This window comes from Equus przewalskii, chromosome 6 (genome assembly GCF_037783145.1).
Source record: "Equus przewalskii isolate Varuska chromosome 6, EquPr2, whole genome shotgun sequence".
Lineage (NCBI taxonomy): Eukaryota > Metazoa > Chordata > Mammalia > Perissodactyla > Equidae > Equus > Equus przewalskii.
In genome coordinates, this window is record NC_091836.1 from 86174362 (window position 1) to 86201241 (window position 26880).

At 56.2% G+C, this 26880-nt stretch overlaps 3 protein-coding genes and 1 long non-coding RNA gene across 5 annotated transcripts in view; 3 read left to right on the forward strand and 1 right to left on the reverse strand.

Annotated features, from left to right (window-relative positions):
• Nucleotides 1–492: 492 nt before the first annotated feature.
• Nucleotides 493–5131, reverse strand: LOC139083989 (uncharacterized). The gene is made up of 2 exons (XR_011541218.1): nucleotides 3669–5131; nucleotides 493–2133 (listed from the first exon to the last, which is right to left on the reverse strand). It is a non-coding gene; the product is annotated as an uncharacterized lncRNA (long non-coding RNA).
• On the forward strand, nucleotides 4211–7054 carry MYOD1 (myogenic differentiation 1). Its single transcript, XM_070624398.1, has 3 exons — nucleotides 4211–5273; nucleotides 5753–5831; nucleotides 6110–7054. The coding sequence occupies exons 1-3, from the start codon at nucleotides 4644–4646 to the stop codon at nucleotides 6358–6360; spliced, it is 960 nt and encodes a 319-aa protein (XP_070480499.1). The 5' UTR covers nucleotides 4211–4643; the 3' UTR covers nucleotides 6361–7054.
• Nucleotides 7055–16843: 9789 nt separating this feature from the next.
• LOC139084278 (cuticle collagen 2C-like) lies at nucleotides 16844–19262 on the forward strand. Its single transcript, XM_070626647.1, has 3 exons — nucleotides 16844–16856; nucleotides 18232–18363; nucleotides 18421–19262. Exons 1-3 carry the CDS (start codon nucleotides 16844–16846, stop codon nucleotides 19260–19262), a joined length of 987 nt encoding a protein of 328 aa, XP_070482748.1.
• Nucleotides 19263–19435: 173 nt separating this feature from the next.
• The window catches only part of KCNC1 (potassium voltage-gated channel subfamily C member 1), a 40832-nt gene continuing 33387 nt past the window's right edge, over nucleotides 19436–26880 (forward strand). For both annotated transcript variants that reach the window (XM_070624399.1, XM_070624400.1), the window contains exon 1: nucleotides 19436–20267. In XM_070624399.1, the coding sequence (XP_070480500.1) occupies nucleotides 19698–20267 (570 nt within the window). In that variant the 5' untranslated portion in view covers nucleotides 19436–19697. The remainder of the gene's footprint in view (nucleotides 20268–26880) is intronic.

Below are 26880 nucleotides of genomic sequence, written 5' to 3' on the forward strand. Positions count from 1 at the left end.
GATTAAAAGGCATCAGGTCCCAGGATGGACACACCTCTCCCCGCTCTTTCCGCAACAGAGACAGGAAGGTGGTATTGGCAAACTTCTCCCAAAGACGTGGTGGCTCACCCAGGAGAGCAGCCCCGGGCAGGCGGGGTCCCAGGCCTGGAGAGGTCTGTAGAGGTTGGCAGGACCAGGGATTCCCAAACGCGTCAAGCAGCAGAAGCCTCATAGAAGATCAAAGTCCGCTTGGAAGTCTCGTGCGGAAGTGACATTGTACCACCAGACCGTGTGTGCGTTTAAAAACAGTGCTTCCCAATTACCGCAGAAGATGAACTACGAGGCAGGTTTAAAACTGTCAAAGCAGTTTAGATTTCTAAGCCACAAGTGATAAAATATTTAAACGTGTTTGGTAAGTTCGAACATAGAACATTTACTTGTTGTAAAGGCACCGTGATGACAGCCCTGAGGCGGCTTTTATGAACACAAACACAAAAAGCAAAGTTGTAATCATTTAAGTCTCAGCATCCAATTTATTTCTGTGTTCCCTTTGCTTGCTCAGGTTTGAGAAGAATCTGGGTTTGCAAGGATAAGTGGCTTAAAGAGCTCACCTGGAAATCTCAGGGTACTCTTAGATTCAAGAGTTTGATTCATTCATCCACCCAACAAATAGTTATTGAGTGTCTAGTAGGTGTCAGGCATTCTGCTGAGGTTTGAACAATAAGGAGGACTATTTGTTTCAGTCTAAGTTACTAAGATAACAATTATTCCCTTCGTCATTGTGAGTGTAAGTCAAATGAAAAGATTCAAGCTTATAATAAGCACCACTTCTCTCTGTAGTATCCTATTATGATATTGCAACAGGCGTGTGCAACTGCTTAACAGAGAGGCTCATGCCCTGGGCAGTTGGGCCTGGGTCTTGCCTGGGAAGAGCAAGGGTGACCAGCATGTGTGTCTAATCATATATGTGACTGTCCAGTTTAGAAGAAATACAATCATCCTCATTAATGACATATTTCAAGAAGTTCAAATATATAGAGACAGAGTCAAAGGCATGAGGCCACCCATTTGTTCATCTGACATTTCTCAAGTTCTTACTATGTGACAGTTGCTGTGATGTTTTCTGGAAATGCCATGGTGGACAACACGTCCCTGCCTTCATGGGGCCACATCAATCAATGAACGAACTAATAAAGAAGATCATTAAAGAGTGGCTGTGCCAAGGAGGAAATGAGCAGGGTGATGCGACCCAGCTACCTTCGAGAGGATGGCAGAGACGTCCCGAGGAGACAACACTTGAGCCGAGACCTGATCCGTGAAAAGCAGCCAATGGCGGGGAGAGCCCGGCAGACATCCTATAAACAGCAAGTACCAGGCTCCAGGGCAGGACGGTCCTCAGTGCATTGGAAGTCGGGAGAGGAGGTCAGGCTAGAATGGAGTGACCAAAGGGGACAGTGCTTCCAGACTGAATTGCAGAGGTGGGCTGAGGCTAGCTCATGCAGGGCCTTCCAGGCCAGGGCAGGAAGATGAGATTTTATTCTAAACGCAGTGAGCAGCTCTTAGGATGTCTGAAGCAGCAGAGGGTATAATCCCGTTTATATCTTAAAGGGATTACTCAGGCTGCTGTGGAGTGAATGGTCAACTGGGGCAAGAGTGGATGTGAGGGAGCAGCCGGGAGGTCACTGTGGTTTCAGGCCAGCAGTGTGGCAGCTGAGTCCAGGATGGTGACTCTGGGGGTGCAGAGACCTGAGAGATGTCTGAGAGGTTGAGTGGACTGGTCTTCCTCATGCCCAGACGTCCCCTCTGGAACTTGAGCCTCACAAATCCTCTGCCTCATTGACCTCTCCACCTGGATGTTGAGTATGCATCTCGAATTTTGCCCCAACCTGGGCTCTCGTTCTGCCCCCAGCAAACCTGCTCTTCTGCAACTCCATTCTCCCAGGAGTCGTCCTTACTCCTCTCTTGTCTCCCTGCCCACATCCAATCATGAATAAGTCTCACTGGCTCCATCTTCAAGATACATCTGGAACTGAACCACTTGTCATCATCTCCACTGCCGCCATTCAGATCTAAGCCACCAGCGCCACCCACTTGGATTATGGCTGTGGCCTCCTAGTTGGTCTCCCTGCTTGCTCTCCAGTAACCAGCATGCTCCTGTTAAAATACAAGTTAGAGAGTGACATTCCTCGCTTCCGCTCAAGCCCTCCAGGGGCTTTCCATCTCAGCATAGAATTCCTTTACTCCCTTTCTGACCCCATCCCCACCACCCTTCTACTTGCTCATCCTGCTCCAGACATACCAACCTCTTGCTGTACTTTAAATCTGCCACACAATCCTGCCCCAGGATCTTGGCACATGCTCTTCCCTCTATCTGGCTCCAGATTTCTGCCTCCGCCCTCCCCTCACTCAGGTCTCTGCTCAGATGTAATCAGCCCAGAGAGTCCTTCCCTGCCCACTCCATACAATGAAATAATCTTCATCACTTTGTTCCCGGGCTTTATTTTTCTTCATAGAACTTATAACCTCCTGGCATCATATACTTCCTTGCTTATCCATTTATTGTCTGTCAGCCTGCCCTACAATGTAAGCATCACAAGAGCAGAGCCTTGGTTTTGTTCATTGCTGTATCCCCGACACCTACACCAGTACCTGGCACATACTGGATGCTGCATGATATCTGTTGAATGAATAAATGAAGGTGGTGTTAAAGAGTGAAGTTACTTCCTGAAGGGGAGCTTCAGCACTCCTGCAAGTGGCAGAGAACGAAGAAGGCAGGGCTCCATGAGAGCCCTTCAGTTTTGGTGGGAAGGCAGGGCTTCCCAGGGCCCAGAGGACCAGCTAGGACAGCTTCCGGAAGTTTCTGGGAAAGACACAAAGCTCATTCGTGTTTCTATCTCTGGGCTCCAGGAGGAGAGACCCAGGTAGGGGTGTCTGGTCCCAGGGAGATTTCCAGCCAGAGTTTGGAGGGGGAGGTGTAGACTGCAGACTCAGGAAGAGGCTGAACGCTCTACAGGGTGGCAGCACCCAGGGCTGTGAGAGAGCCAGAGGCCCCACGAGGTGGTTGCTGCGCCTTCTATTCGCAGCCTCTCGAGTCGGCCTGCTGGGAAGAAGTGCAGCTGAGGCCTCCTCAGGAGCTGAGCCCTGAGACTCCCAAGGGCCCCGTCAGGCCTGCGTGCCCTAGCCTACAGCTGGGAGGCCCCCAGGGAGCACACGGGCCAGGCAGGCCAGCGACAGAAGCAAGCCCTCTTGCTAGGATGGCCTTGCACCTGGGACTGCTGGCTTCCACATCTCCCGTCTCTTTAGATTCTCACCGTCCCCACAGTCACGCCAAGAGATCGCTGTTATCCCCAAATTTACAAAGTGAGAAAACAGGCTCGGGGAGGCCTCAAAATCATACAGGAAGCTGTGGGGTCGGGACGCGAACTTAGGCCATTAGTCTGCCAACTCCGCTCTCAAAGACTCCGCTCTGGACTGGGGCTCTCTGGCCCGGCCGGGCGCTCGCCGCCTTTGCGCAATGAGCTTCCTCGGGGCAGCGCTGCGCTAGACGCGGAGGCCAGACCCCAGCGGACGGAGTTTTCTTCCCAGCGGAAGAGACGTGTGCCTAGACCCGCACTGGACGCCCGGTTGCGGACACAAGCATGTTGGGTCGGGCAGGGGTCCGCTTCCCTCCCTCCCTGCTGGGGCAGGACCTGAGTTTGCAGAGATTGGGATCCTCGACTCCTGTAGAGATGCGGCTGGGTTTCTGAGCATCCAGGAAAGATGGGCTGGGCCCACGGCCCTCTGAGCGACTCTCGGGGCACTGATTGGCCGAGCGACACGGCCGCCACGTCCAGTTTGTCTCCGGTTCGTCCACTAGGGCTCCTCGAGTCTGTCGTTGCGCGTTTCTCTGCCTCTGCCTCTCAGAGAGCTTTCTGCTCTCTGAATGTCTCTCAGTCTCTTGGGTATCTCTCTCACCATCTCTCTATCTCAGCTGTGAGTGGGTCTCTGCCTCACTGCCACGTGTCTCTCTCCAAATCTCTTTCCTTCTGATTTCTACTCCTACCCTGTTCTTGGGTCCCCCACAAATCAGAGGACAGAGGGGAGCCCAAACTCAGCTCCGAGGTGAGTGCGCACGGCCAGCGTTTCCCGAGGACAGAGGAAGAGTTTGGTGCCAGAGAGGTTTGGAAAGAGTGTGCCCCGGAGCCAAGTGCAGCCGCGTTGGGCTGCCAGCTTCTGCCTCCCTCCCCGCCTAGGGAGGGGCCAGAGCACGCTCGCGCGCGCGCGCGCGTTCGAGTGTCTAGGGGTTGGGGGCTGGCCTGTCTCCTGCCCCTGCAGCCACCCTGGGGATCCCAAGCCCCTCCCCGCTCTGTTCCTATTGGCCTCGGGCGCCCCCGCCCCCAGCCGTCCGCTCCGGTTCTGGGGGCCCTTAGGCTACTGCCGTATAAATAGCCCAGGGCGCCTGGCGAGAAGATAGGGGTGGGGAAGCCCTGGGGCGCTGCCACCGCTTTCTTAGCCTCGCGTCAGGCCAGACAGGACAGGGCAGGGTCGAGGACAGTCAGGTGTACATTCAGATCCCCCAGTACTTTGCTATTGCACGGCCGGGACTCCGGAGTGGCAGAAACTTTCGGGCAACCCCTGCCGCTGCGGTTGGGAGAAGCCAGGACTGCGCCGCCCCTCGCTCGGATATGGAGCTGCTGTCGCCGCCGCTCCGCGACGTAGACCTGTCGGGCCCCGACGGCTCTCTCTGCAACTTTGCTACAGCGGACGACTTCTATGATGACCCGTGTTTCGACTCCCCAGACCTGCGCTTCTTCGAGGACCTGGACCCGCGCCTTGTGCACGTGGGCGCACTCCTGAAGCCCGAGGAACACGCGCACTTCCCCGCGACCGTGCACCCGGCCCCGGGTGGGCGCGAGGACGAGCATGTGCGCGCGCCCAGCGGGCACCACCAAGCCGGCCGCTGTCTACTGTGGGCTTGCAAGGCGTGCAAGCGCAAGACCACTAACGCCGACCGCCGCAAGGCGGCCACCATGCGTGAGCGGCGCCGCCTGAGCAAAGTCAACGAAGCCTTCGAGACGCTCAAGCGCTGCACGTCCAGCAACCCGAACCAGCGGCTGCCCAAGGTGGAGATCCTGCGCAACGCCATCCGCTACATCGAGGGCCTGCAGGCGCTGCTGCGTGACCAGGACGCCGCGCCCCCTGGCGCCGCCGCTGCCTTCTATGCGCCTGGCCCGCTGCCCCCAGGCCGCGGCGGCGAGCACTACAGCGGCGACTCGGACGCGTCCAGCCCGCGCTCCAACTGCTCCGACGGCATGGTAAGGCCAGGACCCCGCGCTAGAGGAGAAGTGAGGGCAGCTCTCGGGATATCTGGGACGCGTTTCCGAGGGCGGGGAGCTGGCCATCCGGAGGAGGGTTGCCGAGAAAACTTCCCGGGAGTGGACCCCCATATCCTGGGCTGCATCGCTGTAATGGCCTAGTGCTTTGGGGGTGCGCGGGACAGATGCGATCCACCCGATTGGGGGCGCTATTAGCACACTCCTGCACCGACATGAAGATCTGCTTTTTCTGCACTTATCCCTACTTCCAAAATGCAGATTTCTGCTCTTAGGTGACTGTCCGCCCTCTGTCTGGGCTGGCATGCTGCAGACAGCTCCTGCCCATCCCTACCAGCACAGATCCGGGCGCAAAACTCGTGGCTGAGATTTGGGGAGTTGGGGAGGGGGCGGCTACAGGGAGTGATGCTCCGCCCTGCGCGGTCCCGCGGGCCTGACTTGGTCCCCCTTGCCGTTTGCAGATGGACTACAGCGGCCCCCCGAGCGGTGCGCGGAGGCGGAACTGCTACGATGGCACCTACTACAGCGAGGCGCACAGCGGTGCGTATTCGTGCCTCCTTCCCACGTTCCCCTTTGAGCTGCGCTGGCTTCCCTCTGTCTAGGACCCCCTCCCCTCCCGCCGGGCCCATCCTGGGAGATGGTATAGGGAATGAAAAACTAAGCATGAGGCTCCCTCCCTTTTTGCCTGGCACTCTTGCTGGATCGCCCCGGACTCTGGCAGGCCCTCAGTTTCCCGTCTGCCCCAAAGCACTGAGCCCAGTGGAGGGAGACTCGGCGGCGGCTCAACCCCTGCATACTAACCTCCCCTCCCCGTGCAGAACCCAGGCCCGGGAAGAGTGCTGCGGTGTCCAGCCTTGACTGCCTGTCCAGCATCGTGGAGCGCATCTCCACCGAGAGTCCCGCCGCGCCCGCGCTTCTGCTGGCCGATGCGCCGCCGGAGTCGTCTCCCGGCCCGCAGGAGACGGCCACCCCGAGCGAGGGCGAGCGCGGCGCCCCCACCCCTTCCCCCGACGCCGCCGCGCTGTGCCCTGCGGGCGCGAACCCCAACCCCATCTACCAGGTGCTCTGAGGGGTGGGCGGCCGCGTCGGAGGGCGCTGCTGCCCACCCGCCCGAGGGAGGGTGCCCTTAGGGTCCCTCGCGCCGAAAAGATTGATCTTAAATGCCACCTCTCCCCAACCGCGCTTTAAAAGCGACCCATCCCGAGGTAGGAAAGGCGGGAGAACTGATGCGTGTTTCCGCCTCCTGCATCCCAGGACAAGGACACAGTCCTCTTTTTCCACGCAGCACCCTCCCCTGAGACGCGCTGCGATGGCGGGTCGGCGTTCCTTGGTGGGCCAGAACTGATCCTCGAGGGGCTAGGCCCATCCTCTTCCTGGTCTCCTCCCCCAGGGGGCGTGGGACCCCTGCAGACCTAAGCCCCGCCCCCGGACGCCCAGGTCGCTTAAGGGGGCGTGGCCTCTCCTTCCGGGAGCCCTCTCTACGTCGGCTGTTTCCCGTTGTCTGCGGAGTGCGCTCACGTCGCCGGTGCAACTAGTGTACCGGTTACCACTCGCACCCCCTCCCCGGTTCAGGACCACTTTTTGTAATACTTTTGTAATCTATTTCTGTAAATAAGAGTTGCTTTGCCAGAGCAGGAGCCCCTAGGGCAGTATTTATCTCTGAGGCATGGTGTGCGGTGCAACAGGGACTTTGTATGTTATTATGGCAGGCGAGCGAGCCGCCGGCGCTCGCCGGGTTTTCGAAATAAAGACGCTAATTTATACCGCGGCGGCTCCGGCTCTCCCTGGGGATGGGGGCAGGATTTTGACCCCGAGGAAACTTGGCAAACGGGGCCAGCTGTACCGCAGCGACCCCTGTAGGCGGCATGCGGATTGCAAGGAGGAAGCCGGGGGTCAGGGGAAGGGAGGGTGCTAGGTCTCCAACGAGTGGGGAGGTCCCTGTGACCTTGACGTACATACTACACACAGGTCGGTGGTTCTCTGGTCAGGATGCATCTTAGAATGATCTGAGTAATTAAAAAAGAACCAAACGTGCCCCCCTCCCCCGGGGATTCCGATTGAACGTATCTGCCTCAGATACTCGGGGCCACGTATTGCTATTTTGCTACAGCTCCCCAGTCGATTCTGAAGTGGTGCAAGGTTGAGAATGACGCCCCTCTATACACACAGAGTGAACCCAGGTGTGGTGTCCAGAAGGATCACTGGAAAGGCGTGGCCCCAGGTGCTGCTCGGAATCCTCCTGGGCATAGAGAATGTGATAAGGTGCTGGCAGCATCACGAGGAAAGGAAAAGAGTGTGAGGGGGCGGGATAAGCTGTGCGGACTTATAGCCTCTTAGTGACAGGCGCGATCACAAGGGGAGAGCATGGACACCCAGACAGGCACAGACACCTCTCCTCAGCCGGTAATGCAGCACGTAGAGCCTCCAGGCACTGTCAGATCGCAGAAGAAGACAGGAGCCCAGAGCCTGTGAGGAGGGGGCCGTGCAAGCCTGCAGCAGAAGGGAGAGAAAGGGCTCTCATCAAGCCATGAGCACTCCAGAGCAGAGGAGGGGCCATTGACTTAGCCAGGGTGCTGGGGGGGCGGGGGGGGGGGGCTTCCTGGAAGAGATGCCATCTGAGCTGTGTCTTGAGAAATAAGAGAAGACAGCACACCCACGGGGAGAGACCCGCCACACACACACATACACACACTGAGGCACCACTGAGAGGGCACCCCTGGAAAGATGGCCTAGCCAAAGTTTTCCCCACTCACACACTGCCCCAACCCCACCCCCCAACACACTCACTCTTGTCACCAGGGCCTCAGTGCCTCCTACATCCCACCCTTACAGACCTGGTTTTCCTGAGAACCATACAGGCCCACTTTCAAGGGCTCTGCTCACCAAGTTGGTGGGGGAGGGGGGAGGATTGGAGAACACAGGCAAGACGTGATGCCAGAAGGAAGGGCCCCACTACATATCTGAGAGCCTCTGCCCTCCCCACACAGGGTCCCCGAGGAGCCGCCCAGGGCTGCTTGGGTACTAATGATCCTCAGGTTTTCCTCTGGAGGCTTCCTCAGATGCGCCTTGGGGGTCTTTACACTCCTTTGCGACCCCCTGGGGCTCGTTCATGAGTTCATTCATTCAGCAGATGCCAGGTCCCATGCTGGGTGGAAGGGGACCAGTGGACACAGCTCCTGACCTTGGGAAGCACTCAGACCTTGCGGGCACTGGATGTTTCAGCAGCTGATTGCATCACGGGGAATTAAGTGCTGTAATGGGGCGTGGGTGGGGCAGAGGAACGCAGCAGGAACAGAAGGTATAGACAAGCAGGTAACCCTGAATTAGAACCTCAAAGGAGTTGGTCAGGAAAGAAGGGTGCTCCAAGCCAAGGAAACGGCAAGTGCAAATACCTAGAGGCGACGAAAGCAAACTGCGGCTCCATGGAACCAAAAATGCTCACAGGGAGGGGCCGGAGGTGAGACGGGGAGGAGGCAGAGGCAGGGCCACAGTGGACCTCATTTCGGCTTTATCCTGAGGGCAATAGGGAGCCATCGAGGAATCTAACCAGGGGAAGGATATACATAATTGTGTGTTTTAGAAAGGCCAGTCTGGGCTGGCAGAATGGATAAGAGGGAACAAGACCTGAGACAGGAGGACTTATCAGGAGGCCACCAACCTTGCTCAGAGGATATGGCCTGAACTGGGGCTGTGACTCGGGAAGGGAGAGAAAGCACAGGAGTGGAGACAGTCATGCCAGATGAAGAGCGGGTGTGGACGAGACAGTGGAGAACCTGGAGGGCACAGTGCTCACCCTCCCACAGCTTAAAATCCACTGGGGAGACAGCTGTTGGACAAAGAACCAAGTGAATACATGCCACATTATAAATGGTGGGAAATGCCATCTGGAAAGTAAAGGATGCGAGGAGAGATGAGATCGGGGTGTGAGGAGGTAACCAGGTGAAGAGAGGAGTTAGTTTCTGCACTGAGGGGACCAACCCCATACAAGAAGAAGGCCCCAGCAGCCTATAGGGGGTTAGTGTGCAATTAGAAAAAGGTGTCCCTTCTTTCCCAGGGACACTGCCCTGCACCAGGGTTCAGGGCTAGGCAAGCAGAGAGAAGGCTGGACTTCAGCCCTCACTCTCCTCCCTAGCCAGGTGCACTTGTTCAGTGAACAACCTGTGTAACTGTTCACAGAGCAAATGAAAGTGAGAGAAAAGGATGACTCCAGGCTCTGGTCTGCTTCAGAGCGGGCGGTGGTGCCATTACAGAGATGGAGCCCTCAGGGGAAGAAGAAGCAGATATGGGGACAGATCTAGTCCAGGACACTACTGGTGACGAGTGACAGAAGCTCAAGTCAAACTAGCTTAAACCCCCCTGGGGTGTGTTGGAAGGACACGGGGCAGTTCCCAGATCGAAATAGTGCTACAAGCACCACAGCGTCCATGGGCCTTGAGAGCTGGGACTGGAGCCCCTCTTACTCTTCCACACACTCCCCTTCTTGCCTCTATGTGACTTTACTCTCTCCTACTCCATGTTGGTTTTTTCCCACAACTCAGGGATTACCTTACGTCACGCCATTAAACTCCAGTTAGAAACTGCCGGGGAAGAACTCTCATTGCACCCACTTAGGTCATGAGCCAGGATTCGAACCCAGGCAGAGTGGCCCCAGAGACCACACTCTTAGCTGCCTTGCCCTGTAGCCTCCACAGAGGACAGAAGAAGGGAGGAGGTGAGGAAAGTCAGGAGGGAGGGGAGCAGCTGGAGACCGGATCACACCACGGTTGATGGGATTTGAGGCCCCTTCCTGGCCTGTTCCTCACCTCAGTCCCCTGGTGACATCTGGCTGAGCCCAACTCCATTCGCCATGTAGATGAAATTTCCCTTGCTCCTGGGGCCATTTTTGCCTGGGCTGCATCTGAGGAAACGCCGAGCCATGCTCTTCACGGAGACGTACGTGTGAGTCTCCACACTGTGTGTTCATACAACGGCATACGTGGACTCAGACCCCTCCAGCAGATGCACCGTGACACCAATGACGTTTAAACCTCAGGTCGCCTCCCTCGCATGGGGCCCTTCTAAGGCCCTGGGAGAAGCCCTGGAAATATGTTCACATCGTCTCGTTTCCTTTTTAATTTGCCAGAGTAAATTATTTTAACTGATTGGTTATGACGATTGTCTACTTCTATTCTGACTTCCCCATTGTGTTGGATGGCATTTATGGACAAGGTGGGGTCCTACCTAAAGATATACATCTAATCTGGCTTTAGCAGAACATATTTTAAATAAATGGAATATAAAACAGAAGCAATAATGATGAACAATGAAATGAGTTAAAATGATTCTGACATTGTGAAGACAATAGTACTCCCAAAGTATATTTAGATGATATGAAAAAGGAATTTATTAAAAGCAAGAGATAACTTTTGAATGGACTTATTGAAGACTCTGCATTGTTTGTAATCCAATCAACGAAGAAGGGTGAATTATATGAACAAATTGGAAAAAGATTAAGCTTTTGTTGATCTAACAACAATGCTGACATCAATAAAGACAATAAAATTTATAATATGTCACTATAACAAGACCTCAGCATCAACAAACTTTTTAATGAACACTGTCAATTTAAAAACGTTTAAAATTAATTACCACACAAGAAAACTCAAAATACCTTGAACACTTCCAATCCACAGATGAAAGAAACTTGATGGAGTTTCCCCCAAATTTGACGCCAATCCTAAAATTGCACATGACATTTCCAATAGAGCGGTGAGGCTGATGGAGGCTCCCGTAGGTGATCAATGATACAGAACAACTTGTCATCAGCCATGTTGAGGGAAAGACTGATCTATCTGAATTATCTCTCAATTCTCTGTATAGAAAAAGATATTATAAAACCATCGTCACAGGAAGAGGCAATTAAAGGATATACAGCCTGATGTGGGTGAAAAGGAGTGGGCGAGGCAGAAAAAGGCAAGAAAAAAGGCCAAGAGGAGGACGGCGGAAAGGATGAGGAGATGTGGAGAGAGATAAAACAAAGATGATGCCAGTGCTCATGATAAGAACGAGTTGGTTCTAGCTCAGTTTTTTCTCATCTGTAAAATACTTAAATCGTTTGCACACAACTCACTACAATTAAAGGGAAAAGATTAAAATGTGAGGCTGTCTGATATTCGTTTTTATACCATGCACAGTCATTTTCGCATAGTGAACTTTTTCTTCAGACAACACTTATCAGCAGGTTTGAGTTCGTGTAGAGCTCTCCCAGTGGCAGGGGAAAGTGAGTCCCGCACGATGTCAGCGGCTCGCTAATCCCCGGGCCCTAGGCCTGGTGCCACTGAGCAGCACGCAGACCTCGGGAGTGAGACCTACCCCATCCGGACTTGGGCTTTCTCTCTGTGTAATGAGCTAGTGAATTTAAAAGGTACGTCCCACTTCTGAAATTCTTTAGCAATTCACTTAAAGCAATTCGGAGAAAGAAAAAGATGATGAAATAGATGTTTTACAGATAAGGGAACCAGAACCATGACAAAGTGAGATTTTTCGCAGCATAAGCAAATTATTTATAATCTCCTGGTTTACTGATCCTTCCACTTTTCCCAATTTTTAATTGAGATATAATTCAAATACCATAAAATTCACCCTTTTTAAGCGTCCAATTCAGTGGTTTGTACTATATTCATAACATTGTGCAACCATCACCACTATCTAATTCCACAACATTTTCATTACTCCCAAAAGAAACCTGTACCCATTAGCAGTTGCTCCCCACTTTCTCTCCTGCCGTCAGCCCTTGGCAACCACTAATCTATTTTCTGTCTCTATGGCTTTGCCTATCCCGGACATTTCATATGAATGGAATCACACACTTTTTGGCCTTTTGTGTCTGGCTTCTTTCACTTAGCATAGTATTTTCAAGTTTCATCCCTGTTGTAGCAGGTATCAGTACCTCGTGCCTTTTTCTGGCTGAATAATATTCCACCGTGTGGAGACATCACATTTTGTGTGTCCATTCATCAGTTGATAGATACTTGGTTTGCTTTCATTTTTTAGTGAATTATGAATAATGTTGCTATTATTCACGTACAAGTTGTTGTGTAAACATATGCTTTTAATTCTCTTGGGTATATACCTAAAAATGAAATTGCTGGGTAAATCACAACTCTGTTTAAATTTTTGAGGAAATGCCAGAGTCTTCCCCAAAGCAGCTGTACCGTTTCCATCCCCAGCAGCAGTGTACGAGGGCCCCACTTCTCCACGTCCTCCACAACACTGTTATCGTTTGTCTTTTTACTCTACCCATCTTAGTAGGCATGAAGCGGTATCTCAGTGTGGTTTTAATTTGCATTTCCCTAATGACTAATGAGGTTGAGCATCTTTTTGCGTGCTTATTGGCCATTAGTATATCTTCTTTGGAGAAATATCTATTCAAATCCATTGTCCAATTTAAAATTAGGTTATTTGTCTTTTTGTTGTTGAGTTATGAGAGTTCTTTATATATTCTAGATACTAGACCCTTATCAGATGTATGATTTGCAAATATTTTCTTTCATTCTATGGGTTATCTTTTCACTTTCTTGATAGTGTCCTTTGACACACAAAAGCTTTTTTAAAAAATTTTGATGGAGTCCGATTTATCTATTGTTCTTTTGTTGCTTGTGTTTTTGGCATCATATCTAAGAAACCATGACCTAATCCAAGTAAGAGTTTTATAGTGTTAGTTCCTACATTTAGGTATTTGATCCACTTTTAGTTGCTTTTTCTAGGGTGTAAGACGGGATCCAGCTTCATTCTGTAGCAGGCAGACATCCAGTTGTCCCGGCACTATTTGTTGAAAGAACTCTTCTTTCCCCCATTGAATTGCCTTGGCACCTTTGTCAAAAATCAATTAACTATAAACGTATCGGCTTATTTCTGGACTCTCAATTCTATTCCGTTGATCTGTGTGTCTATTCTCAGGGCAGTACCACACAGTCTTGATTACTGCAGCTTTGTAATAAGTTTTGAAATAGGGAAGTGTGGGTCCCCCAACTTTGTTTTTCCTCGAGGTTGTTTTGCCAGTCGTCTGTTTGGCACAATGACCCTGTGCATTTCGTGAGTGCATCTTTAAGTAAGCTTCTCCTAGTGGTACGTTCAAGAGCCACAAACCCTGCCTAGGACAACACGGGAGCTGTCAGTTGGCATGGAAATTTAAAGCAGGGTCTGGTTGGTGCACAGAAAAAATAGCTATATGGGAGGATGATAACTTTTTCATTTTCAGTCATCTCTGATCGGCTTTAACACAATAAATGCGGTTTTGTTAATTGATCACTCTGTAATTGCACACAAAAGTTGCAACTGGTTTTTGCTGGCATCATGAATGCTTCCAAGTAATATAACTTATTTAAAAGTATTATGTAGGTGTGTCAGGCAGTTAATAAAAACATTAAGCTACTTTTTTCTGGATTTTTTTAGGTTTGTAGTATTTGTCAACTTTTAAATTTACATCTGGTCTCGATTTTTTTTCTAAGTCTAAGTAAATATTCACTTTTGCACCCAACTTTTAAGTTTTTTTAAAGAGTGACCCCCAAAACTTCAAACCTAAACTTTGGGCCTGGCAAAACCTGGACCCGCCCCTGCACACTGCTGCACAGGCTGACCTGCAGACTGACTCACACACAGGCGCCCCCCGGGAGCACACACAGGAGAACCCACAGGGCTCCTAGCAGAGGAGTCGCAGAGGGAGGAAGACCCTTGGGGTAGCCTCACATCTCCAGCTGCTTCTGGGAGGAGAACTCAGTGGCCCTGCCCAGTCCTGCTGGGAACACTCTTGCAGAAGTACCCGTGCCCACCCGTCCTCCCTACATGTAGGGACCCTGATCATCCTCGGTACCCTTCACCACAGCTGTCATCAGTTCCCACCTTCCCACCTCACTCCCACAGTCTGCAGTGAGAGGCGTCAAGGCCTCCTCCTCCACAAAGCCAAGCCTAGGGGAGGCCGACGCTCTGCCCCCTGGACGACACTGACCCCCTGAGGGATGGGCGTTGTTGAGCTATGGCAGGGACCCATGAAAGAGACATGGCGTAAGGGCTGGTCACGGAGGGGTTGGAGGGGGTGTGCCGTCCGAGGGAAGGGGCCAAGGGAAGGAGAGGAAGTCGAATGAGAGACGCTGTCTCATTCAGTCCTCACAAAATATTATTCCCTTTATGCAAATGAGGAAACAGAAGCCTGAGATGGAAGGTGAGTAGTTTACACAGCTAATAAGCTGCAAAATGAGATTTGTAACCAGATCTGTGTAGATCAGTGGTTCTCTCAACTGGAGGAAATTTTACCCCGCAGGACATTTGGCAGTGTCTGTAGACCTTTTTGATTGCCGCAATTGGGGAAGGGGTTCTACTGACACATGGTGGGTGGAGGCCAGGAATGCTGCTAACCATCCTACAATGCACAGCACAGCCCCCACAACAAAGGATCATCTGGTCCAAAATGCCAGTGGTGCAGAGATTGAGAAACCCTGATCTAGCACTTCCCCAGAGAATTCTGTACCTTGGCTCCTTTCTAGACTTGCCCTAGCCTAACTAATCTGGGGTCCATTCACCCAGGAGTTGCAGGAAGGAACAACTGTATACCCCACCTCCTTCCCGGGTTAGGTACCAGGGTCAGTGCTCAAGCTACAGACCCAATGCCCACAGTGACCAGTTTCCCACTATGGCACCTCTAGCTTCACTCTCCCCTGTCCACTGGAGGGAGGAGTTCTGGTCTGGGGAGGAGATGCCCGTAGGTCCGTCCCCCTGCTTACACAGCCCAGTGTCCAGCTTAGGTTAGTTTCCAGATGTGGCCACAAGATGGCACTCCAACCCACCAGGAATGCTAAGAGCAGCACACAGGACACAGGACAGCTGGACAAAGGCCTGGGGGCTTGACTTGGGCCAGTTCCAGAGCCTAGCAGGACCAGATCTAGGGCCTGCAAGTGCCAGGTGTGAGAACGTAGGCCCAACTTGGCTCAGGACTCCCTTCCCCTTTTTTCGAGTCCACTGCCAGCCCCAGCTCATCCTCCAGCCATTCCAATCGCACAGCTTACGGGGGCCCACCACCCCCTCCTGTCTAGCCTGAACAAAAGAAATCCCAGAGCTGAGATGTTAAGGCTATAGGGCTTATTATTCATACCCCACAGTAAAGAAGCTGAGGCTTAGAGAAGTTGAGCAACTTGCCCAAGGTCACACTAGTCAATGGTGAGCTGGGACTGGAACCCAGGCAGCCCGGTCCTACAGTCCATGCTCTTGACCAGTGAACAAGACTCCATCAGGAATTCATTGCCTACCCTCCCACCAGCCACTGCGCCCAATAACCCTCTGGCAGGGGACCATAAGCCTTCCTCTGCAAGGGAGGGGACAAAAGGCTATGAATAAGGGGGACTGCTCGGAGTGGAAAGCGTGAGGGTCTGGGCTGGGCTGAGGGTCTGTGGGTAGTGGCTGTGGGTGAGAAGCTGAGGCTCTGTTGGCAATCCCTCCCCACACCCCCATTTCTCTGGGGCTTTTTTCTTTCTGTCTGCGTTGCCCTCTTGGTTTTTCTCGGCTTTCTGCAAATGCCAGCCTCCTTACAGTGTGAAAAGGAAGTGAGAGAAGGGACTTTTGTGTCTTTGCTTAGGATAGAGAAGGGGGGCATTCTTTGGGGCCTGGGCTGGGGGCGCCATCAGGATCAAGGTGGGACAGTGTGAGGCACCCAGGGGGCAGCTGCACCCTCCTGCTAGGGAGGCTCCTTTCTCTGAGCCTTCTCTGCTCACATCGCAGGGCATTTCTGGGTGCAATGGACACCTTTCACATTCCCCCTCCCTCCAACCCTGGCCCGCCTCTCTTTTTCTAGCACACCCTCCAGGGCCAGGCCTGAGCAGAGCTCCCAATCACCCAAGCTTCCCCCTCCTGGGATCCGTCTGCCTCTCTGTGTCTCCACCTCTCCCCTGCCTCTCCCCCGACCTGGGGCACACTTTAGCTGAGGAGTGGCCTGAGCAGACTCTGCCCTGACTCCCTGAGAGCCCCCGGAGAAGCCCCTCCCCCTGACTCAGCCTCTGGGAAGGGCTCCACTCCCAAGGCCTCTGACACTGGGATCTGGGATCCCAGCCCTTCTCCTGGCCTTTCTCAAATCATTGAGCCCTTAGTGAGGTGCTACTGTGTTCTGGGCAGCCCTAGAGGAGGTGATCGTCCATTTTGGGGAATAAGATGAACTACAGTGAAGGTTGGAGAGCCATACTCTGATCCCACATGGTCCTGCAGGAGAGGGAAGATGTGGAGTGCTGAGCTCCTGCGGCTGGTGGGATCACAGAAGGCTTCCTGGGGGTGAGGCACTGGACATCTGGCTGAAAGGAAGAGAAGGTTTGGAGAGGCCTCTTTCTTGTCCCTCCTCATCTTGATTTCTCCCAGCTGGGTGTGTCTTCATTTCTCTGCGTCCCTCTCTTCCTCCTCCTTCTGAGGTCTCCATTCCTCTGTTCTATGGCCTCCTTGGGTTGGGGCAGAGCTTTCTGAGAGCCTGTGTCCTGGGGAATCTGGACTTGGGCCAAGCTGAGCTGCCCCAGCTCAGGCCTCCTCATGGTTGCGGCATGGGGCTCACTGGTCAGGGCAGGAGGGAAACAAAAGCACTCTCGTCTCGGCCTTACTCTGAGATTGAAGGAGAAACAGCTCCTCCTTACACTAATCTCTGGAGGGTGGAGGAGCCATCTGGGCTCCAGACTCCAGCCCTCTCTTTGCCTCTGCCCATCTCTGTCCCTGGTTTTGCCCCAACTCTGCCTCTCTCTGTCTCTCCCCACTCTTTCTCCCATCCCTCGTCTCTTGCTCTGCCCCTTGCCCCTCTTCAAACCTCTCCACTCCTCCAAACCTTTTCCCCGCCACACACAGACTCCCCTGGGGCTGCACAGGGATTCCCCTGGCCAAGTGAGGAGACAGATGTCCGTGGCACGGCTTTGTCCCCAGGCCCACAATGGCATCTGTGGGTCAGTGTTGAGGGACAGCTGTCTGCACAGTTAGCAAGTGCCGACAGGTAAATAAGAGCCTCATGTCTTCTTAATTAAATCGTCCTTCACCCAGGCAGCCTTGTGTTCGATTGGGCTGGGCTGTGATCAATAAGTCTCTTTGCTGGCACGGCCACCCCTGGAGCTGGGCCTGACCTCCTCGGCCTGCCCAGGCCCACCTGCCCACTTCCCCAAAGGCCCAAGAGCCCCTCCAGGGCAGGGTCTCTTGTGGCCCTGTGCCTGGGACAGAGCATGGGACAAGTAAGGAGTAAAGGAGTGATCGCTGAGTTGAGTAAACTGAGGCACTGGCAGCAAACATGGGCCAGGAAGGCTTGAAGGCCCAAAATGCAACTCCCACCCCCAGGAGCAACATGAAGCTGTAGGAGTCACAGCGGGTGCCGCTCCCATCCAGGTCCCAGACACAGCCCGGCTTACCACCCAGGGCAGCTGAAGCCCTGCAGGGAGGGGGCATTGTCAGTGCTAGCAGCTGCTGGGGGCAGTTACTCCTTCTGACCTCTAAGGGCAGAATGCCCTTTTCATAAGGAATCCCCACCTAGGGCCCCGGGGCTGGTGTGGGAGGATCAGTGACCTGGGATCAATACAGCAGAGCATGTGGCATTCAGGGGGGCTAAGGTCAGCCTGGAGTTATAAAGGTCCCAGGGACAGTAAAGGCTCACAGGGGTCCAGGATAATTGGGTTGTTAGTAGAGGGCTTAAAGGACAAGGTGTGTGTGGCGTGTTTGGCGGGGGGCGGGGAGTGTTTTCAGAGTCCATGCAAGAGGGATCCATGAAAAGATCATGGGGGCTCCAGGTTCGGTGAAAAGAGTCGGTATTAAACGGGTTTTTGGAGCGGCCAATTCTGCCTCTGGTCAAGGTGTCTCTGATAGCGATCGGGGACATCTCGTCTCATTAGGGGATCAAACAGTCTCTAGTTTGGAAACGGGCGGGTGCAATGCCCTTCTCACCTTAGTCTGACCCCAGGGCGCGAGCCTAGACGTCTCCCGAAGCCCCCGCCCATCAAGTGGCGTTCCCCGAGGGCGGAGCGTCGGCGGGTCCCCCGGGAGCAGCAGGAGCGGTTCGGGGCAGGCGCCCCCAGCGCCGAGGTGGAAAGAGGCCGGCTCCGCGCCGGGCTGGGAGGGGGGCGCGGAATCAGGGCGTTTTAGGACCCAGCGCGGCGCCTCCCTCCGGGGGCGAGTGCGGCTGCGCGCGCCGTGTGCCCGTGTCCGGAGAGCGGCGGGCTGGACGCGGACCGCGCGAGCGAGCAAGCGAGCCAGCGAGCCGAGCAGCAGCCCGGGCGGCAGCAGCGTCGCGGCGGCGGCGGCCGCTCCGCGCCTCGCCTTCCCGGCCTCGCCGGCCTCGCCTCGCCGCGCCCGGACCCGCCACCCCCGCCTCCCGGGCCCGACCACCGTAGCCCCCTCGCCTCGGCCGGCAGCGCCAACTGCCTGCCCCAAGCGAGGCGCGGAGCGCGGGGCGCGGAGGCACCGGAGCCAGTGCCCGCCGGCCCCGCAGAGCAAACCCGGCCCGGAGAACCCCTGCGCGGCCCCGCGCGGCTCAGCCACAGTCCGGGAGCTGTCCCTTCAGCACCGCCGCCGGAGCCGGAGCCGGAGTCCGAGCGCAGCCCAGCGGAGCCCCAGCTCGAGCCGAGGCGCACCGAGCGCAGCGCTCTGCGGCCACAGCACCGAGCAGCGCCCCGGGTGCCCCTGCCCAGGGGGCCCGCCATCTCCTCCGAGAGGCGGGGAGAAGGAGCGAGGAGGGCGGGCGGGCGGGCAGGCGCGCCCGCCGCCGGGGGGAGCAGGCAGCCAGGCAAGGAGAGAGGGAGGGGGCCGGAGCCCGCCCTGCGCCCCGAGCTGCAGCCTGGCCACGCAGGGAGGAAAGCGGCGGGCATCCATCTCCCCCGCGCCGAGAGCGCGCTGCGGCGACCACCGCACAGCAGAGCGCGAATTTCCCGGCCTTCTCTCCTCCCCTCCCCCTTCCGGGGGCTGGTCTATCTGTCCGGCCCGGGGGACAGCTGACCTTTCCCCCAACAGCTTTGTGTCGATTTCTCCATTTTCCCGCTGAGATGGGGACGGGAGCCCGGCCCCCCCACCCTCTTTCCCCTCCTCCCGGGGCTCGCCGCTGAGCGCCGCCCCCCTCCCTCCCTCTTCCCTCCCTCTCTCCCTCCCTCCTTTCCGCCTCTGCCTCCTCCGCAGCCGGACCAGCTCCCTCCCACATCTGGTGCCTAGAGACCCTCGGAATCCTGCGCAAACTCCCCTGGACCAGCACCCGGCAGAGAGCGCCCCCAGGGGCTTGGGTCGCTCTTGGAGTGGCCAGAGCCGAGGTCCTCTGTCCCCCCGACGGCTGGGGGGAGGGGGGAGGAGGCCGCGCGCCCCCCTCCCCGGCGCCAACTCCCCCTGGCGGCTGCTCCCATGGGTGTCGCTGGGCCGCGCCATGCCTAAGGGGGCGCCGCGATGGGCCAAGGGGACGAGAGCGAGCGCATCGTGATCAACGTGGGCGGCACGCGCCACCAGACGTACCGCTCGACGCTGCGCACGCTGCCCGGCACGCGGCTCGCCTGGCTGGCGGAGCCCGACGCCCACAGCCACTTCGACTATGACCCTCGCGCTGACGAGTTCTTTTTCGACCGCCACCCGGGGGTCTTCGCGCACATCCTGAACTACTACCGCACGGGCAAGCTGCACTGCCCGGCCGACGTGTGCGGGCCGCTCTACGAGGAGGAGCTGGCCTTCTGGGGCATCGACGAGACCGACGTGGAGCCCTGCTGCTGGATGACGTACCGCCAGCACCGCGACGCCGAGGAGGCGCTCGACAGCTTCGGAGGCGCGCCCCTGGACAACAGCGCCGACGACGCGGACGCCGACGGCCCGGGCGACTCGGGCGACGGCGAGGACGAGCTGGAGATGACCAAGCGCCTGGCGCTCAGCGACTCCCCGGACGGCCGGCCCGGCGGCTTCTGGCGCCGCTGGCAGCCGCGCATCTGGGCGCTCTTCGAGGACCCCTACTCATCCCGCTACGCGCGGGTAAGTGACGGCCGACCCATCGGGAGAGCGGGGCGGGGAAGGCAGCGCCCTCTGCCTCCCGCGGGCAGGGGTGCATCCGAGAACGGGCGCCTAGGGAGTCAGAACTGAAAGGGGGGTGTGCGCGCGTGTGTGTACAGACGTGTACGTGTGCAAGAGACCGGGCGATTCTTTCAAGGGTGACTACGTATGTACGTGTGTAAGGTCTGCGTCTGTATTTCCGAATTTAGTCTGTACAAGCATGAATGGGTGTGTTTGAGTAGATCGTGTGTGCCTATTTCTGTAAGTGTGGTGGTGTGTATTTGGATGGGTAAAGTATGTAGTGGGAGTGAGGGAGCAGGAGTGTATGAGTGTGCAGGAGTGCCTGTGTGTGCATATTTGTGTTTTTGCAGATGGACGCTGTGAAGACGTGGGCTGCCCTGTAGATCTGGGTGTGGGGAGGGAGGCTGGGAGCCCCTTCTCCCTCCCCGGTAAGGGGCATCCGGAGCCAGCCAGGGCCCACGAAGAGGGCTTGAGGCCTGGTCTGCTGCAGGGGACAGAGCTCCCCTCCGAGGCAGCAGCCTCGGCCGCCCTGAGGAGATGGTCAAGGGGGAGTCTTTATGGCTAATTGACAGTCTGGTAACTGGTGTCGGGCTGGGCTGTGGGGAGGGTCATGTGATGGCTCTGAGACCTGCTCCTGAGAACAGGGCCTGCCCTTCCTCCTTATTATAAGAGGAGAGTGTTGGGGGGTCCACTGGCCTTAAGCCTGTGCTTCCTGTGGGACCTGTCAGGGGCAGAGGGGGGCCCTAACTGGAGCATGCAGGAGAAGGTGTGTGAGAGGTGGGCGTGTCTTCCTCGGCCACTCCCCTCTAGTGACAGCAGCTTGTTGCAGGGAAGAAAGGGCCCCCTGCTGCTGACCTTGGCCCTGGGATGGCCTCTCTGGATCAGCATCCTCCTCTGTAAAATGGGAGAGGGGGTCTGGTAAATTCTAAGGGTCTTTGCTGTTTAACTGAGCCCTAAAGGGCGACCCTGGGAGCAGCCACCTACCCTGGAAGAGACACTCTTACCTTCACCAGGCTCTGTCCTCAGGCCTGAACAGAGCCTAAGGCATGAGGAGGAGGGTCAGAGCTAGGAATTAAGGCAGAGTCCCTCCCCGATCCGTGAGCCACCCCCCCAGCTTTCTATCAGGCAAACCATTGCTTCTGCCGACTCTCCTTTAGGGCTCCACATCCCTTCCCTCCTTCCAGCTGGACCCCCGGGGGATGGGACAGGGGAGGGGGCAGGAGTGTCTGTCCAGCTGTGGAGGTGCAGAGGGAGAAGGGGCCCTGGGGAGCACTGAGGTGCCCACGAGCAGAGAAAGGCTGCGTTTCGGCACAGGCCTGGGATGAAGCACACCATGTTTTGGCGTGTGAGGGAGGGGGCCGTGGTCTGATCTTATGCCTTAAATCCTAGAGGATGTGTGTGTGTGTCGGGGAGGGCACGGGGGTAATAGGGAGAGAGCCAAGAGAGCCAGAGTCCCTCGTTTTGCCACTAAGGACCGTGCCCAAGGTCACCCAGGGAGCTAGAGGCCGAGCAGGACTAGAACCTGGGTCTCCTGGGACCCCATCCTCCCCTGAACTGGCCACCAGCTCCCCACCATTTCCCAGAGTGGACTGGGACCCTCAGAGGTCTCTCCTCCCCTCTCTCTCCTGACAGGGACCCGCATAGCCAGGGGATTATGTAACTGGAGGCTGTGGCTGAGCTGTGGGGAGGGGCTGGAGGAGGGGGGCCTGGAGGTGGAATCAGCACATGGCGGGGGGACATGCTAGGCAAAGGCCTGGGTTAGAGCAGCTGCCCATTCCATCTGCATTTGACCTTGGACAACATCTTACCACCACCACCCCCTTGGCCCCGGAAACAAGGAGTAGGCCCAACTTCCTCATTGTTCTCTCAGCCTCCTGGCTCCCTAGCAGGAGGCTGGGTCCCTCCACCCCACCTCTTAGGCTCAGCCTTAGGGATCTGACTGGTGTCCCTGAGTCTCAGGCTTGACTGGGGCCACGAGGGGCATGTTCCAGCCCCCTCCCCTGTCCACCTCCTCCCACCGGACATGCCGTGGCTGGGGGTGGCCTTCACCTAATGCAGATAAATGGGCTGGCTAGTGTGATTTGCGGTCTTGTCGGTGTACCATTCCTTATAGAAGAGTCCTGACTCCCTTGAGTGTCCACTGAAGAGCAGACTGTGGGGACGAAGCTGGGCAGTAGGGGGGAGAGGAGGTGGGGAAGGTGCCTCTGGCCTGTCTGTGCCACCTTCTTTCCCCAGTAGCCCCACAGAGTCGTACCAACTCCCCTGGGTGACAGATGAGGACGATGAGGCCCACAGGGAAGGGCCTGCCCAAGGGCACAGGAGAAGTGGGGGCTGAGCCTGGACTAGACCCGGGTCCCGCTGCCACCCGGCCTCGCTGCATTGCGCTCCTCTCTGCGGCTTGTCTGCGCAGAGGCCGCCCGCCCGCCGCCCCCCTCCATCCTGCTCGCCTGCCGGCCCGCCACCGCTGTCACCTTTGTTTACCCCTCCCCCACACGGCCCAAAGCCTCCTCACGTTGTGCATTAGGATTTAAATTTTTCTTCTAGATTCTAGCCCAGAATCCTGTATGTGTGAGACGTTGTATATGTGTGTGAAGGAAAAGCTGTGTGTGTGAGAGAGAATCTGTGTAAGAGAGATTCTGTGTGGGTGTGAGAGACTCTTCATGTGTGTGAGAAAGACTGTATGAGAATAAAAATATGTGTGTGAGACTCTGGGTGTGGTGTGTGTGTATGTGTGTGGTGAGACTGTGTAAGAGAGATTCGGTGTGAACGTGAGAGAGACAGATTCTGTGTGTTTTGAGAGATGGACTTTGTGTGTGCGAATGAGACTGCGTGGGAGAGAGTGCGTATATAAGAAAGAGAGAGAGAGAGAGACTGTGTGTGTAAGGGAGATGCCGTGTGTGTGTGTGAGAGAGAGAGATTCTTGGGAGAGTGTGAGAGACTTGTGGTGAGTGTGTCGCTGTGGGTGTATTGCTGTGTGTGGCAAGTGTGAAGCTCTGTGTGTGAGGCTGTGTGTGTAAGACTGTGTGCATGAGACTATGTGTGTGTGAGGCTCTCTGTGGGGTGGGGGACCCTGTGTATGACACAGACTGTGTGTGTGTGAGGCTGTGTGTATGACAGGCTGTGTGTGAGACCCTGTGTGTGTCAGTGTTGCGGTGTGTCTTGCATGTGGAGAGACCCCGGTTGCCTGGGTGTGCGCACACCGTGAGGAAGGCGAAGCTCCAGGCCAGCCTCCTGCCCGCTGCCTCAGTCTCCTGGGCCGCCTGGGCCGCCTCAGCGAGCGGTCCTGTTCCTCGTTTCCCACCCTCAGTACAAATACTGCTCTAGCCCAGGTCCTTTGTTGGTGCATAGAGAGGTAGTGAGCCCACCCCACCCTGGGCCTTAGTGTTGGCCCTGGAAGATAGGGGCTACTTGGCTGGGGTGGGAGGTCCCCTCTGAGCTCTTGAGGGGTGATAGGGCTGGCTGGAGCAGCTGGTTCCGTGGCCCCTCTCTCCTAAGCTCTCCTGGGCACCCAGGCTGAGGGCTGAGGGTTGGGAGGTAGGCTGGGACAGGGTGAGCCCGGCTTGTATTCTCGGAGTGAGGGGTGGTGCCCCAGACACACACAGGCAAAGGAGGACGATGACACTCTGTGGTAAGGGCTGTGGAGGAGCTTCCTGGGGCCGGGAGAGTAAGAACTGTCTCAGAGGAGGTGATGCTGGGCAAACTTGGAGGGGCAAGCAGGAACTGGCCAGGCAGGTGGCAGGGGCCAGCAGTGCTGGCGTGCAAAGCTGCAGAGGTGTGGGAGCAGGCAGGCAGTGTGGGGCAGCCCAGGGCAGCCCTAGCTTGCACGCTGCCCTCCTCTCCTCCTTGGGGGCCAGCGCAGGTCTGAGGCCCTTGCTTTTATCTATTATTGGTATGTTGTCGTCGGGAACATTGTTACAGAACAATCAGTCAGATCAGGGCCAGTGGTGGTCCCTGGGCTGTAGGCCAGAGAGTATCCCCTGTGTGTGTATGTGTGTGTGTGTGTGTGATGACACCTTCCCCCAGAGTCACTTGGCCTTCCAAATGACAAGGAAGTACCAACAGCTCCCCAGCTTGGGAAGCCCCCTCCATCCACCCACTGCCCACCTCTGCTCTGAGGCCGGTCTCTGTTTCTCTGCCTTGTCCCCTCCTCTTGGGGACCTGATGCCGTCCAACTCCTCCACTCCCTGGTGGGAGATTCACCCCGAGGCATGGATGAAGAGCTACCAGAGGTGGTCCTCCCTTGGGTCCCAGCTGACACAGGGCTCTTCAGGTCTTGACCTGGCATGTAGAGGGATGGGGGACACAGCTGCTGTTGGGGACTTCCCAGCAGCTCGCCCCTCCCCCTAGAGGCCCCTCCCCCGGCCCAGGCCCCACTTCAGGCCACGGTAACATAGGAAGGAGACCCACGAGCAGTGGAGGGGGCGGGGTGTGTTCCCCTCCCAGCCACCCCGAGTGCTCCCCGCCACAGTGTGTCCCCCATTGCGTGCTCTCCTCCTTCCCGTGGTGCTTTTACAGGGGTCCCCCAGCCCCCCCAGCAATGAACATCACAAACCAAGTGTCTCCTAGGCAGAGTCCCTCAGCGTCTTCACCTCTAAAATGGGCCTTATGAGAGAACCTGCCCCCAGGGGTTGACGGAAAGATAACTGAGGTGTTATGTGGAGAACCCGAGTCAGGGCCTGGCATGCAGTAAGTGCTCAATAAATGTTGGCTGCTGCTGTTACTCCTACTGGTTGTATTATCCTTGTACTTTATGACTCTGTCTAGACTCCATCCTTTCCCCTCTGTCTCCGTGTCTACCATCCTGGTTCAAGCCACCATCGTTTCCCTCAGGCCCACCTTTCCAACAGCTTCCTGACTGCTCTCCCATCTCCAGCCGCTGGTCCCTCCAGTTCATTCTCCAGTGGCACACAGAGGTCTTTTCAACTCACAAATCTGTCTGCTCACCACCTTGCCTGCTTAAAAATGCTTCAGTGCTTCCCTAGCCCGTACCATGGCCCCTTAGGCCTGCCTGCTGATCCAGTCTCCTCTGGCCTGGCTCTCCCCATCACTCACTGAGCTCTGGCCGCCCTGGCCTCATTTCAGTTTCTTGCATGAGCCAGGTCCCCCTACCCCAGGACCTTTGCATATGCTGTCCCCTCTGGCACACTCTTTCCTCCTGGTTCATCCCTCTGCATCCTTTATACCCCGCCTCAAACATTGGCTCCTTGGTGATGGCTTCCCGGACCTCATATGCTAGATCAGGCTTAGAGTCGGGGTCCTTCCCTTCAGAGAAGCCATGGGGTTTGTAATGAAGTGTTCATTAGCAGCCTGGCTTGGCTCAGGTCTGTTTCCTCATCCAGACTCTGAGCTCCTTACATGCTCACTCTAGCAGGAGCTATTACTAAGACAGAGGAGGATGTTGAGGCCCAGCGAGGAGCACTTTACCTGAGGTCACATGCGCACAGGTTTCCTGGGGGGCTGGTTCAGAAACCTAGGTCTCTCTGACCCCCCGGTCAGTGGCCTGGGAGCCCCATGCCCCTTCGGCCTCAGGGAACGTTTGGAGCCTGGCTCTGGGGACAGGTGTGTGTGCTCCTGGACTGGAGCGGGAGGTCTGGCATCTGCCAGAAGTTCTGGAGGCGATGGCTTGAGCCTTAGAGAGGAGGCGGGTCGTCTCAGAGGTGGGGGAGGGGCTGGGGGGCTCGTTCCAGGGCCGCTGCCCAGGCCAGGGATCCCGGGGCCTCCCACGCCAGCTGAATATAGTACCCCGGCTATTCTGAGCGGTCCCATGACCAGTGTGTTCCCTCCGGACTGAAAGGTCAGGGCCTTAAGCCGCTGCCTCCTGTTGGCCCCCAGGCCAGCCTCGCCACCCCGCTAGCCTGGGCTTCCCTTCCCTGGGTGCAGGCTCAGAGGAATAGGGGGGCCTGAGAGGCTCAGGGACTGGGGGTTTCCCAGTCCTTATCTGGGGGAACCACTTGGGTGGAGGGACCACCTTCCACATGTGGGACTGTTGCAGCAGATGGGTGCTCCCAGGCCACCGCCAGTCAGTACTCTCATCCAGTGGAGGAGAAACAGGCTCAGAGAGGGGAAGACACAGGCCCAAGACCACATAGGGTATCACTGAGACCCACACTCCCACCCCAAGCCTCTCGGCTGGGCTGGGCCTAGCTGTTTGCCTCTCTTTCGGCTCTCAGTTTTAAAAGGACACCAAATCCCACCTGGGCATGCTGTTCTCTTATTCACTCTCGATGTTTCCTCCCCCGAGGGAGAGAGAATAAGCAGTTACCTGCCCTGCCGCCTGCCTTGCCCGCTCCCCACCCAGGGTCCAGCATCGCTGGGCGGTCCACCCAGGCTTGGCCCAAATGCTGTTCTTGTCATCCCCAAGCAGGATTTCCAGAACCCCCTCCTTTCTTAACTCTCAGCACTAGTGGGTGCTGGTTGCTAAAGCAGTCCCTGTGTGTCAGACAGCCTTAAGGGCTTGATTTACATATTCTTGTTGAATTCTCACAAAAGCCCCGTGGAACTGTATTGTTATTGTCAGGCCAATGTCACCCATGAGGCTGCTGAGGCTCAAAGAGGTTAAGTAACTTATCCAAGG